Genomic DNA, 12,733 nt, shown 5'->3' on the forward strand with positions numbered 1-12,733 from the left:
AGCCCCTGAGTGCATCCAGATCCCTTTCAACTCCAATACAAAGATTTTTGGAGAAAAGCAGAAGTGCTCCCAGTTTTTAACTTGCATGGGTTTCCAAAATATACTCTGGAAACTCCACAAGGATATGAATGTGTTTGGAAAGGCCTCTGGCCACTTATAGCCTTCTTGTTTTGATAGGAGCTACCTACCTCTTTCTCTGCCTTTTTGCCTGCCTCCGCCTGTGGTCCGTCTTTGCAGCCCTTCGAATTGCCATGGCAACCTCTGAGCCCCAGGCTAGAGCCACAGTGGAGACCCGTTCATTAATTAGGGAGTCCTTATCTAATAGTTTATCAATTATTTCAGTGATATTTCTGTCTCCCATACATTTACATGAAATCTTTGTGAAACACAACCACACACACATAGAACTCTGAGGTGTAATGGAAATCTTTATGTTTATTACCCTTGATTGAACTTTGAAGATGTATGCTCATGAACTTTAGGTGAACTTCGGAGAAAGTGCAAGTTGCACTTTTCTGCTGTGTATAGGGCAACATGCAGGTGTCCGTCTTGGTTCCTGTTATTTTGTGATGATTACACTTAAGCAAGCAGTTGTCTCCATATCCAAAACCACGGTGAGATGTCGATGAGATGTCAACATGCTGAGGTGTGAAAAAACCACAACAAACCTTCAGTTACAGACAACCACAAGCTTCCTGCCTTTACATATGAGTTGATTTTATAATAGCCCAATGATATGTCAAAAGTGCTGAGTGCAAACTTGTACTATGCTAACCTATTCTGCAAGAATGCAATAATGTTATTGGACAATGTTTGATGCCGCCTCCAAGGAGGAGCACATGGCTCCCTCTCGCTCTTGTGCCTATGTAACCTGATGTAACCAAATCTCAGTGTGCACTCTTGTACAGACTTTTGTGTGTATGACAGTCCACCTCTTGCAAGACAAAAATAAAGTACTTAAACTTTACTTTCTTTGCTGGACTTGTGATTTTCTCTCTCACACGTTAAAGGACATTTCTACAACAGAGGGCAGGCTGACACACAGGTGTTTCAAATCAGATCTGGGATGTTTGTGGTATCACTTTCTTTACTGTCAACATCTAACACATACACACATGCACACAGACAGGTTGACAGCTCCTTCATGTCAGTGTTCAGAGAGAGTGATGATCGTGTGTCTGTCTGATTAGCTCTGTCTGTAGACAATGTCGTGACTCCTGTTAAGGTTGTGGATTTGATTCCCATGTTGAGACACATCACACCCTGGCAGAGCCTACCAATTGAAAAAAAACTAGAGAATTTCCTTGCAGAAAATGTTCTAGTTTTTTTTCTTGCACCCTCAAACCAGCTAAATAAAAGACTCCTTTGTGGTGGCCACTTAAACTGTATTGATTTTACTTTTAGCCTGGGGAAGATAAAGTTGAAATGTAGCTCATGAAAACATGCTATGGATGGTTGAAAACTGAGGCCACAAAAAGAAAAGAAAAACATGGTGAGCCATAAGTACCGTTCATTCAACAGAACAACAGACCTCTTGTCATTTTTAGAGCTGCTCGTTGTTTTCTAAATCAATAGGCACTAAAGAGGAGTTACTGCCCATCACACCAGCATATTACGTGGACAGGACTTGAATTTCTAGTGCTACGTCATGGCACATACATTATAAATGAACAAGAATGATGTAGATAGTAAATATTAAAAGCATCTAAATAGTAAAAAAGATATCAAGCCTTCATAATATGAGAACTTCTGCCTTACCTCATGCTCTCAAGAGATTTTAATAAACGCTAATGGCTCAATAAAAGCCCCTCTAAACTACATGCATACACACACGGTTTGACCCCGAGTGTACACATACAGTATACCCCCACACTCACACAGGTACAGTGTGCTTGTGCAGTATATGAACATTAGCGGAGTGGAAACCCATGTAAACAGGAGAATGTGAGTTGATTCATAAATACTATGGCAGCAGAGGCAGGGAATGAGTTCAGCAAGATGGACATCCAGAGGGGAAGAGGGGCTGGGAGATGAGGAGAAAAGGCCTGAGGCTGGGGTCTTTGTAGAGAGAGGGAGCCAGAAAAAGTGGATCCAAATGAGTCAGGAGGGAGATGGTGACGGGTGTCAGATCAGGGAATGCTGCAGGGAGAAGGATAGGACTATTAGCAAAAGGCTAAAGCTAGAGAACTGCTGAATAATAAGAACAGCTGGAACGAAGCTGGATGTGCAACAGAGTCTACGATCAGGAAGAGTGTTGAGGTTGGAACCAGGTATTTATGGCAAGGCAGGTGGTGATGGTGATGATGGAGCAGCTGGTGGGCTGATCTCCCACACACCTCTACTCCTGTAGTCACCTGCAAGTGCACACACACACAAGCTGAGGGTCTGAGAGTTTGAGTTTGTTTTTCCTGTGACTTCTGACTTGTGTGCATGTCTGAAGGAACAACTCGTCCACAAAGAGGTCTGCAGTCCACCTGACTGACACAAGCTTGGGCTTGGGAAGAAAAATAACAGTGGTTAAATCCTTAGTTGGAGGGAAATGGGTGATGAAATACAAAGGAGTGTGGGTATTGGGGGGCAGCTTGGAGTTCGTGAAGGACAGAAAGGGCCAGGATGAGGACAGAAGCTGAGGTGAGGCAGCAGTTTAAGATTCAGGTGTCCAGTAAAAGGGAGAGGTGGGGTCCATCTGCACCTGCTGCAGTACCTGTTGTATGTGCTGCTGCTAATTTGGGGGTAAATTACAGTGTTATTCAGGTAGGCAGAGAAAACGAAGGTGACCCTGTCAGGAGATTGTTGACCATTAGTTGAACCAAACGGCATTACCAGATATTCAAAATGGCTTAGGTGAGATGAGTATTAAAAGCTGTTTTACACTCATCTCCCTCATGGATGCAAACAATGTGATGTGCATTTCACAAGTCCAGCCTAGAGAAGACAGTAGCACCATGGAGGCAGATGAGAGGCAGTGGGTATCAAGGACACAAGACTGAGTGGGGGAAAAGGAAAGTGAGAGTGGCCCACCGCCCGATACTCATCATTTTACCAAAATAAAGAGACTTTTTCTTTTTTCTTTTTTATAATTAAGACTTCAGTTTGGGCACGTTTTTCTTTCTGCATCTGCAAATGAAGTGTAAGTGAAGTCTTTCAATTACAGCGTGTATCATGCTGGGATTTTAATTCCTTACTCCAGTGGTTCTCAAGTGGAGCCCTTTGGGGGGAGGTCGTTTGAAAACGAGGAACGGTTTAATCATTTCATGTAGCACATGACATTGTTAGCTTTAATCTTTGGATTAACATAAAAAATTGACGTGGTCAAATTAATCATCTCGGGCTTTGAAAGGCTTTAAGCTGTGTATCTGCTCTATTGTTAACCTTGGACCAGGAGGCGAGAAATACTCAGTAGTGAAGGTCTAGTTACCGACAGTATTTTGCAGCCCCACTTAGATGAAGGCTTCAAAGTCCAAGACAGTATAAAAACATGCTGGAGTTTCAAGTTTTTGCTGCGGGGAGGGGCAACAGGAAAGAAAAATTGTTTGACTTTTGGGTAATGGCTTGATGAGAAAATCGATACCAATCCCACTTCTTGGCGTTAAGTACGGAACTGGACCTAGGAAGCAATTAGCCTTAATATAAAGACTGAACATCAGTTTAGCCTTGTCCAGAGTCTCAAAACACCTACCAACACATCTAAAGCACAGTGTGATCTCTTGTTTTATACTGGACAAGTAGACATGTTAAAAACACCAACTTATGGTTTTTACACCAGTTTCCAGTTAGGCCTACTCCCCACTGAACTGAGTCATAGTGCTAATACCAGCTAGTAGAATTCATCTCATCTGATGGTGTTTTCACAAATTATACATTGTTTTATTTTTCAGCTAGTACGGTCTGTGTTCACACATGTTTGTCCAAATGCCGCACCACTGGCAGAGTGTCATGTTTCCGTGATGACCGACCAGAAAAAGACGCATGGTACGCATAGACTGTAGTGGTACTGGTACGTCAAGTTTACATGACTCCTGAGAAGTAACGCTATAGCTACTTTAACAATGTGAAACAGGCAGTTTGAGTAGACCAAGGTGCGGCCGCATTCACATAGGAAACGCTGCACCAGAGTTCGACTCTGACCACCCCAGGCCAGGTCTCAGTGCAGCCGTTTTGGTGCGCATACATTTTGGGGCCCAAAGTTCAACTAGGTTGACCTACCCCCTAAACACTGCCTGTGTGAAAGCACCCTATGACTTGCCAGGAAGCCTAATATACACTTTTCCAAAACCTATGAACTTGCCAATTAGAAAATGAAGATTTTTATATTGGGCAGAAAGTTAAAAGAGCCAATTATAAGTTCTGCTATTGCTACATAGCTAGTATTAACATTAGCAGCTGTTTACTAAGACTACCTGCTGTGAGTTCAGAATCAAACTTAATTTCTTTACTTATGAACTGCCTCCAGCGATAGAAAGCAATGGAAATAAAGGAAAGTCTCAATACTTTCCCATACCAACCCAAGACCTGTTGCTTCTCAGAGGAAATACAGTAGGCTATAACCTGTTTGCTGAAGCTCCTGTCAAGTCCCAATCACCATCACTTAGACGCTCACGTACTCTGCTCATTCCATTCCATGGCAATCTGGTGTTCAGATTGTTACTGTTTCTCATGTGTGCAGTGTTTTTGCTTAATGATGGTTGAGGAGGTTAGAAAACAAACATAATACTTAACCATGTACAGTACCAATACTGTTGATATCAAGAGTAGGAATGTTGCCAGATTGTAAACTGTAGCCTACAACCTGTAAAAAGCTCAGTGATGACAATCTGTTTTGACATGAGCACAAAGGTTTTCATCTAATTTGTTCTGTCTTTCAAAACCAGAGAATATGAAGGTTACACCCACACTGACAGAGTGTTTAGGCTGACACTTTATATTGGTATAAATGTCCCCAACCTTCCTGTCTCTTTTCCCTCCACTCATCCAGTCAGCCTGTCGTGATAGTGCTGCACTTAACACTTAATGATGTAGGTGTTATCACGCACCTCGCTCTCAGACTCTTTGAACACAAGCACTGTCTGATTCACTCCACACAACCACAAGATAAAACATTTGGATCCAGAGGGAGATGAGGTGACACAGAGGAAGGACAGCATGTTTTTTTCCTCTTATTCACTTTTTTTCCTTCTTCTTCGCCTTCCTTGTTCTGTTGCTGCCATCCTGCTGAACGAAACCTATAATTTGGAATGTGGATAATGGATAAATTAGCTGTCAACCAATAAATCTGCAGAAAGGGAGCCACAGAGGTTCATGCGATCTGACCCAGGAAACGGCGCTGGGAGAATGGTTGCAGAGCTAAGAGGGACGAGCTGTGGGAGGACGGACCGCCATGAATTATGGCTCCGCTGGGCCATAAACAAAACACAAGCAAAGGGGCCTTTGAAGCTAACAAGACCACGCAAGGGTCAAATACGTAGTTAGAGACATTTATGTGTCTTTGGCATTCAAAGAGTTGGCTTGCATTTTGCATTCATCAGATGGAAAATACAATGTTAGATGAGAAAGAAATGTGTTAAGATGAAGGAGAAAAGATAAATTCCACAAAACGAAAAATCTCTAAATCCTATTATAGAAAATTGTTTCAAAAATTATATCACACTTGGATTTTGTTGAGTGAAGAAGGATATTTATTTGTAACCACTCATGTTACATGAATGTCAGTCCCGTTGCTGCCACTGCCTGGTTAAGGGGACAGTAATATGTTATATGTGACACTCACACTTGCACGTCGGGACACCCTCTGTTTATTACCTGTCCTGACCTTTTTATCAAAGTGCAAAGAAATGGCAGATGCATCAACACCCCCCAAACTGGGTACAGGTAATCATGGTGCAACTGTTTGCTTGTTTCAGAGCTCGCTGAAGGTCGCCTGGAATAAATGGGGAATCTGAACTTTAAAGTCTGTCACTTGATTTTTCTTTTCCTTCTCTATCAATTTTTTTCTTGGGCACTGTAGATCTGCTCACTGTTACATTCGTTCATCCATTACCAAAGCTAATGACGTTTCCCATCAGCCTTAGCAGAATTTGGTGTGAAGTACTAATTAACAAAAACGATGAATGTTCATATGAACATTCATTGTTTTTGTCTCATTCATGTAGGCTATATACAGTATATGAAAAAGAGTGAACCATAAAGTGTGGCTTTTTGTTTGCTGCCCGTTTTTCAGGCAAATAAATGTTGCAATGGTTAGACTTGACAGGATGGTATGGCATGTATCAAAATGGCCTCGCGGCGAGTATTGTTCTCCTGATCCTGTACAGACTGATAAGACAGGTTCCTGCATGTTGTCCAGGCTTCTGCGCAGTTTTATCATATCTTCGTTGAACAAGATGTTCCTGTGTTCTTTTCCTTTCATTAATCATTGTAATGTTTCTGTGTTGTTCCATCTCACACTTGTGATAAATCAAAACAGCACATGGACTTTATTATTCATTTTATGTATGTGATATATTTGGTTACCTTTGGAGACGGTCTCATTCATCCCGCTTGTCACATCTGATTTCACAGCAAACACATTCATCTGGAAATTTGAATTAAGAGTGATAAAAAGCGACACAATGTAATGCAGTTGTCAGTTGTTCTTAGAAATAATAGCTGATCTGACACTTGTATTTCATTGTTGCCAAATGTTACTGCAGCAGCGTGAAATATGAAGTCTGTCAAGGTACAGATGAGAATAATTTACAGCTCCTCACAGAGCTGCACATAAGCACAGGGGGTTTCACTGTCTCAGACCAAAGCTCACTCAGAAAATGTTTATCATCATTATTATAGATAATAGAAAGGTTTTGTTTCACTTTTGTGTATAATACAGTAGTAAGAATAATATGAAAATAAATGATTTGATGATTATAATTTCTTTATGCACACAAACTGCAGAGGTTGTAGTGCATTTTCTTCACCAGATCCATTGCTGTAAATATCTAAGATATCACTTTGATTTTAAATACCTGCAGCTCAAACCACTGATTATTGATGCAAGTCAAGGTCAGACTGTTTATTCTGAATACAAATATCAACTTATTAAGGGAAAACATATAAACAGACAAGAAAACACTGATTACTATTGATGCTACATGGTTCCAATTAGTGTTGGAGATGTACTGCCTCAAGCTATACACCATGTAAAGTAATATTTTTTGCCATGTTTTCATTTTCAGTGTTTCTCATCAGCAGGTTTTTTAGGTGCAGCTTTGAGTTTCACTGTGAATATCACATATTTTGGAATCAAACTTAAAATAGAGTTCAGAGACTAAAACGCTCCGAGGACATGGCTCCACATCTAAGTACAAGGTTGTTGACTGATGCTTCAACATGATGGAGAGCATGAATATGTGCTTCAGCGTTTCTTTCTTGTTTATCCAGCAGCTTGTTCTCTTTAATCCAAGATGTGAGATGTGCTAACACCGGTCTCTGCACCTGCTGAACTTGCTGGAGTGTTGGGTGCCCCCCAGTAAAAACGCAATGAGGGTTTATTTTAATTGATGTCATGCAAAAAAAACAACAACCTTGCACAACACCGTGTTTCACAATGAATATGATAAATATGACACTGTAAAGCATATTGTCCAGGCTTGTTTAGCAGGTACAAGCCCTTCAGGGCATCTCAGTCTCCACAGTGAAACAGCATCAGAGCCAGCGGTGCTCGCAGCCAGCGGAGGAGAAGCCTCCTTATCAGTTAATGGATGAGTACACAGGAATGTCGGCCTGTTCTCTGGGCTGACATTTAAACTGATGACTCCTGCACTCCGGCTCCAACACAGGACTGTCAGACTGGTGGGGGGAGACCAACACTTTTTTATCCCAAAGATAAAAATACATGTGGGTAGCAAAGCCAAGTATGTGATCGGCTAATCTCCTTGCTTTGTGTGGTGATGTGGGAGTTTTTCTTTTTTGCTTTGCTTTGCATGCCATGTTGTTATCTCCCATTAAAAAGAGTGTGTACAGAGATGTGTACCCAGACATAAATCACTAGGCTTGGGTTCGGTCAGGCTTAAGGAGGAGTAATCAATTATACTCTACCAGACGTGGAGGAAGAGGCTGAGCTTGCACCCCCAGCTACTCTCATTATCATAATCATCCCCCTTAAGTGATGCAGACTCCGAGAGACAACAGAGGAATTCATGAACTACCTGACAACTAATACAAACTGAGAAGACAGCAGCACCTTGGCATTCATGGGGGAATCATAGGCTGTTAGCATACAAGAGAATTTGTTTTGAATAAGTCATGTAAATGTTGTACTGCAAGCTGCATGGATAAGAGTCAGTCTGAGGTTTGACTTTTAAATCATAGCAGACAAGATTTATATGAACTGATGAACCTGGATCGTTGAGTGAATATTTTAAAGGAGCACCTCACCATGAAGATTTATGAAACCTTCACCCTCAATCAACAATTGCTTAGGAAGTAGATACTGCTTTACAACATGTATTTTTGGCCACTTGAGGGCAGCAGGTCAGGACAAGAGGAAAACTCAACAATTACACCATAGGCTACTGTTGTTGTGGCTGAAATGCTATACCTAACAACTGCTTATTTACACAGCTAGGAGTGCTGCAGCAACATTACATTTTTAAACCGATGTTCCCTGTCTACCAGCTCGGTTTTTTGGTCTCTGTCTAACGCCTAAGAGACATTCAGGGTCTCCAGTTGCTAAATGCTTACTTGTTTGCTATTTAGTGCTGGTTTGCAATGGTTTATCAGACTTTTCTCGCTAGTATTACAGGCTGTTGCTGGAAACAATGGCAAGGCAAGGAAAGGCAAGGCCTTTATTTGTATAGCCCGTTTTCACAAACAGTTTGTCTCAAAGGGCTTTACATGGCATCATAACAACATCCTCTGCCCTTAGACCCTCACATCGACTGAGGAAAAACTCCTCAGTCAATGCTGACAAGAGAGTGATTTACAACAGTACAGTTGTAAATAACAACAAAACATTAGCTGAAAGAGGCTGAAATGCTTCATAGAGCTGAGAGCAAGCAAGCAGTGTGACGATTTTCCGTGGATGTGACACCTTTCCCATTACACATCTCACAACTATTTGATCCATCGTTGATGCAAGTCAGTTAAGTAATGAGAGTGATCAAAGTACCGTATGTATTTTGGAAGTGACAAGGTCACACTGACTCACCTAATTTAAAGATGAATTTAATTGTGAATACACTAAACACATACTAATGCTGGCCTTGGTTGTTGCCTCATTAAAAAACAAAAACAAAATATGTGTTTGATGGAAGGTGAGATGATACAAGTTGTGTATCAGCAGAGAGAGCTGCCTTTGTCCCCCAGTAATGAGTCTCTGAGCTGCTAATTGAAGGATCATAACGGGAGTGAGGGTATGAGGTCTCGCGAACAGATGGTAGGAGTCTGGAGTCAGATAAATAAACCATTAGCCCAGCAAGGAGATACTGCCATGTGAGGCAGCCTCACGCCAGCATCAACAACTCTGCGACAACCACACAGTGCATAAACTGACGGGCCACTTTTCCTTGGGTGAGGAAAAAGCGATGATGGACGGATGCCACCACTGCAGTACCCATGTGAGGGAGAGGCTGTCCTGATGACAAGACAAACAAAAGATAAAGATCTTTGTTGTTGGCCTCAGCTGCGTCAGGTCTGGACAGCAGGGATCATGGCTGATTTGGATTGTGTTATGTAATGCCTGGCTGATATGCTGTTACCTCAGGATCTGACGTGAATCACAGACACATAAATAGACTTCTTTTTTGTCTCCAATCTGTTTCTACCATTACTGCAAATACTTAGTGACCCCATGTTCTTTGAACACTATGTATTTGACTTATATAACTCCAGCAGAGCCTCATGAAAAAAAAACTAAAATACTAGACCAACATGTTAAACACAGTTTGTGATGTGCAGTGTGAGTATATTTGGATTCTTCTTCCTCTTTGGCATTTTTGGGGTTCAGCAACTCTTAAAAATGACAAATCCCACCAATGTTTCAAAGCTCATCATATATAAAACAATAATTTATTATTTCTCTCATTTTACAAGACATCAAATTGTGTGGCTAAGGATTTTGTTAAGCTGTTATTCTGTTCAGTACATGTGAAACCCTAATAAAGCAAAAGCGACTACAATGTGTGCTTCAACAAACACAGACATTTCAATATCAACAATGTGAGAAACACCTTTCTCTAAACATACGTACATACACAATGAATATCACGCTATGATGTTGTATACATGACGTAACAGGTGGCACATTGCTGGTTGTATTAACTTTGGGAGATCAGCACCGAATAAGAGAGAAAATCAACTAAAAAAAGTGGATTTGTTACAAAAGTTTTATTTTTTTAATTTACAAAAGTCCTTTTGAAAAGGGTAATATGTTCTACCTTGCAGGAAAATAGCAATGTTTCCATAAAAGCATTAAGTATGCATAACAGTAAAATACTGATAAGAGATATATAGTACGAACAAAATAATGTAAGATAGTGTAAATGCTGGCTGTTTCTGTATGGCACACGGTCTTTACACACTTTCCAAAGCCTTCTAAAAAGTCAAATATTGTGTTTTTTGTTTCCAAAAGTTATTCAAAAGAGCAAGCACAAAGGTAGAAAAGGTTATTGACAGAATCTGAAAAAATGTTTTCAAAATCATCCACGTAGCTCATGTCAGAATCACATCCAAGTCCAACCATCATCTACAGGACCGTCCCTTCACCACAGAGGTGGGAAATGTCCGTCCAGAAAAGAAATTCCTTATTTCCTATTTACAAAAATGTTGCCACATTGAACGAGGCAGGAATCTCTACCCCAACTGGTAGCGTTTCTATGTACAGTCCATTACACTCCAGTCTGTCCTCCTCCGGCTGGCCTGACACTGAACTCAAAGAAGGACTTAGACTGTAGTCACAGACAGGAGTGAGTTGTAAACCCTGGTGCCATCTGGGGACTTGGTACCGTGGGTCAGCAGTTCCTGGATCGTCATCCAGTTGTCAAATATTTTCTTATTCCTCTTTTTCATCATCTTTTTGTGGCTGAGTTCGATGATGTTGGGCTCCTTTTTGTCCTCCGACCCGCTCTGCTCCTTTAGACAGTCGGCTCGGCTCTGCTTCATGAATTCGCGGCGCTGTCTCTGCTCCTTGGCGCGGACGGCGTGCTGCTTCCTCTCCTCCTTGCTCCAGTAGCGGCCCATCTTCAGCTCGCTGATGGCGTCGTCGTCCGTGGTCATGCCGCTGCGCTCCTCGTGGATCCGGAGGGCCCGCTCCCTCAGCAGCTTGTCCCGGACGGGCCGCTTGGTGATGTAGCGCGTGCCGTCGCTGCGGATCTTCACCTTCCACTCCATCTTGGGCTCCAGGTCGCTGGGGGAGACGGGGTCCCGGCACATGCTGACCAGGCTCATCTGGCTCTGGGCGTACTCCACCGCTGATTTCTGCTGGATCAGCTGCATGTAGCTCTGGTAGTGCTGCGCGTGGGCGGGGATGTGAGCGTGCTTGTACGGAGAGTGCGGCTGGGAGAGGCTTCGCCCGGCCTTGCTGGACTCTCCCAGATTCCTCTCCTTGCTCTCTCCGTCCGGATCCTTGGAGGAGGATCCTTTGCTCCGGCTGGGAACGCAAACCTCCTGGACGGGGGACAGCAGGGGCTTGAGCATCCTCCCGTTGGAGCCGGAAGAGCCGGCCGCCCCGGCTGGGCCCTGGTTCTCGGCTCCTCGGCGGAGCGAGTTGTCCGGAGACAGCTCCAGAGTCAGCGGGGTGCTGCGGCAGCTCTCTCCAGTGTTGTAGGCGCTGGAGCTGTCCTTGTCCGATTTCTCCGGCAGCTCCGTGATGTCCGAGAGCTCGTGGCGGCGAGCGTCGATGCTGGTGTTGTAGTTGCGGAAGCCGCTGTTGTGGAGCATCCAGGACTCGCGGCACTGCTCCCTCAGCTGCTGCATCTTGTGAGCGCGGACGATGTTGAGGCACTCCAGCTCGATGGTGCGCAGCTCCTCGTTGAGCAGCTCCAGCTCCTTGTCCACGCACTCCGAGTCTTGACCTCCCGCCCCGCCGCCCTGGCAGTACAGACCCTGGGCCCCGCCGCTCCTCATCTGGCACTTGAGCTCCAGGAGTTCTCTGAAGCGCTCGCACTCGTCGGCCGGGATGCCCAGGAAGTCGGCGTCGGTGTAGTCGGCGGAGATGAACGACTCGCCGCTGAAGGGCAGGTCGGCGCTGCCCAGGGTGTCCTGGCTGTAGGTCAGCTTCCTGCAGCTGCCCAGCGTGTTGGAGGCCGTGGTCTGGTCGTCGCCGAGGTTCTCCTGCTCCGAGCTCTCGTCGTTCCGCGTGCTCTCGTCCGTGCGCCCGACCCCGCTGTCCTTCTCGTGGTGGTTGGACAGCAGCGTGGCGGTGTCGGTGGTGCCTCCGTCCTCCTCGTGCTTCTTCTGTGAACACGGACAACAAATGGCTCAATGAACAGATCATTTTGGAGCAAAGCGACTGAATAACTCTTAATATAAGAGTTAATAGCAGAGTCAATCATAGAGGGGAACTACACTGCTATTAATAACTGTTATATTTGTTATTTTTCAGTTTCTTTTTTGAGGAAACACGAATTGTTGCTAAAAACGAATGAACAGCTGTTCGACTCAGCAGAGCTGGCTCAGGCCAAAACAAATCTATAGATGAACATATGTGTTAGTAGAGATTGATTGTGCTAGTTCGCCTCTACATGCTGTGAACGTCTGT

At 43.6% G+C, this 12,733-nt stretch overlaps 1 protein-coding gene across 1 annotated transcript in view; it reads right to left on the reverse strand.

Moving 5' to 3' along the window:
- Positions 1 to 10,729: 10,729 nt before the first annotated feature.
- Positions 10,730 to 12,733, reverse strand: part of pdzrn3b (PDZ domain containing RING finger 3b) — a 104,278-nt gene continuing 102,274 nt past the window's right edge. The window contains exon 10 of the mRNA XM_083971309.1: positions 10,730 to 12,429. Within this exon, the coding sequence (XP_083827435.1) occupies positions 10,918 to 12,429 (1,512 nt within the window). The 3' untranslated portion in view covers positions 10,730 to 10,917. The remainder of the gene's footprint in view (positions 12,430 to 12,733) is intronic.

The sequence above is a fragment of the Trachurus trachurus genome (genome assembly GCF_905171665.1).
Source record: "Trachurus trachurus genome assembly, chromosome: 5".
In the NCBI taxonomy this organism is placed as follows: domain Eukaryota; kingdom Metazoa; phylum Chordata; class Actinopteri; order Carangiformes; family Carangidae; genus Trachurus; species Trachurus trachurus.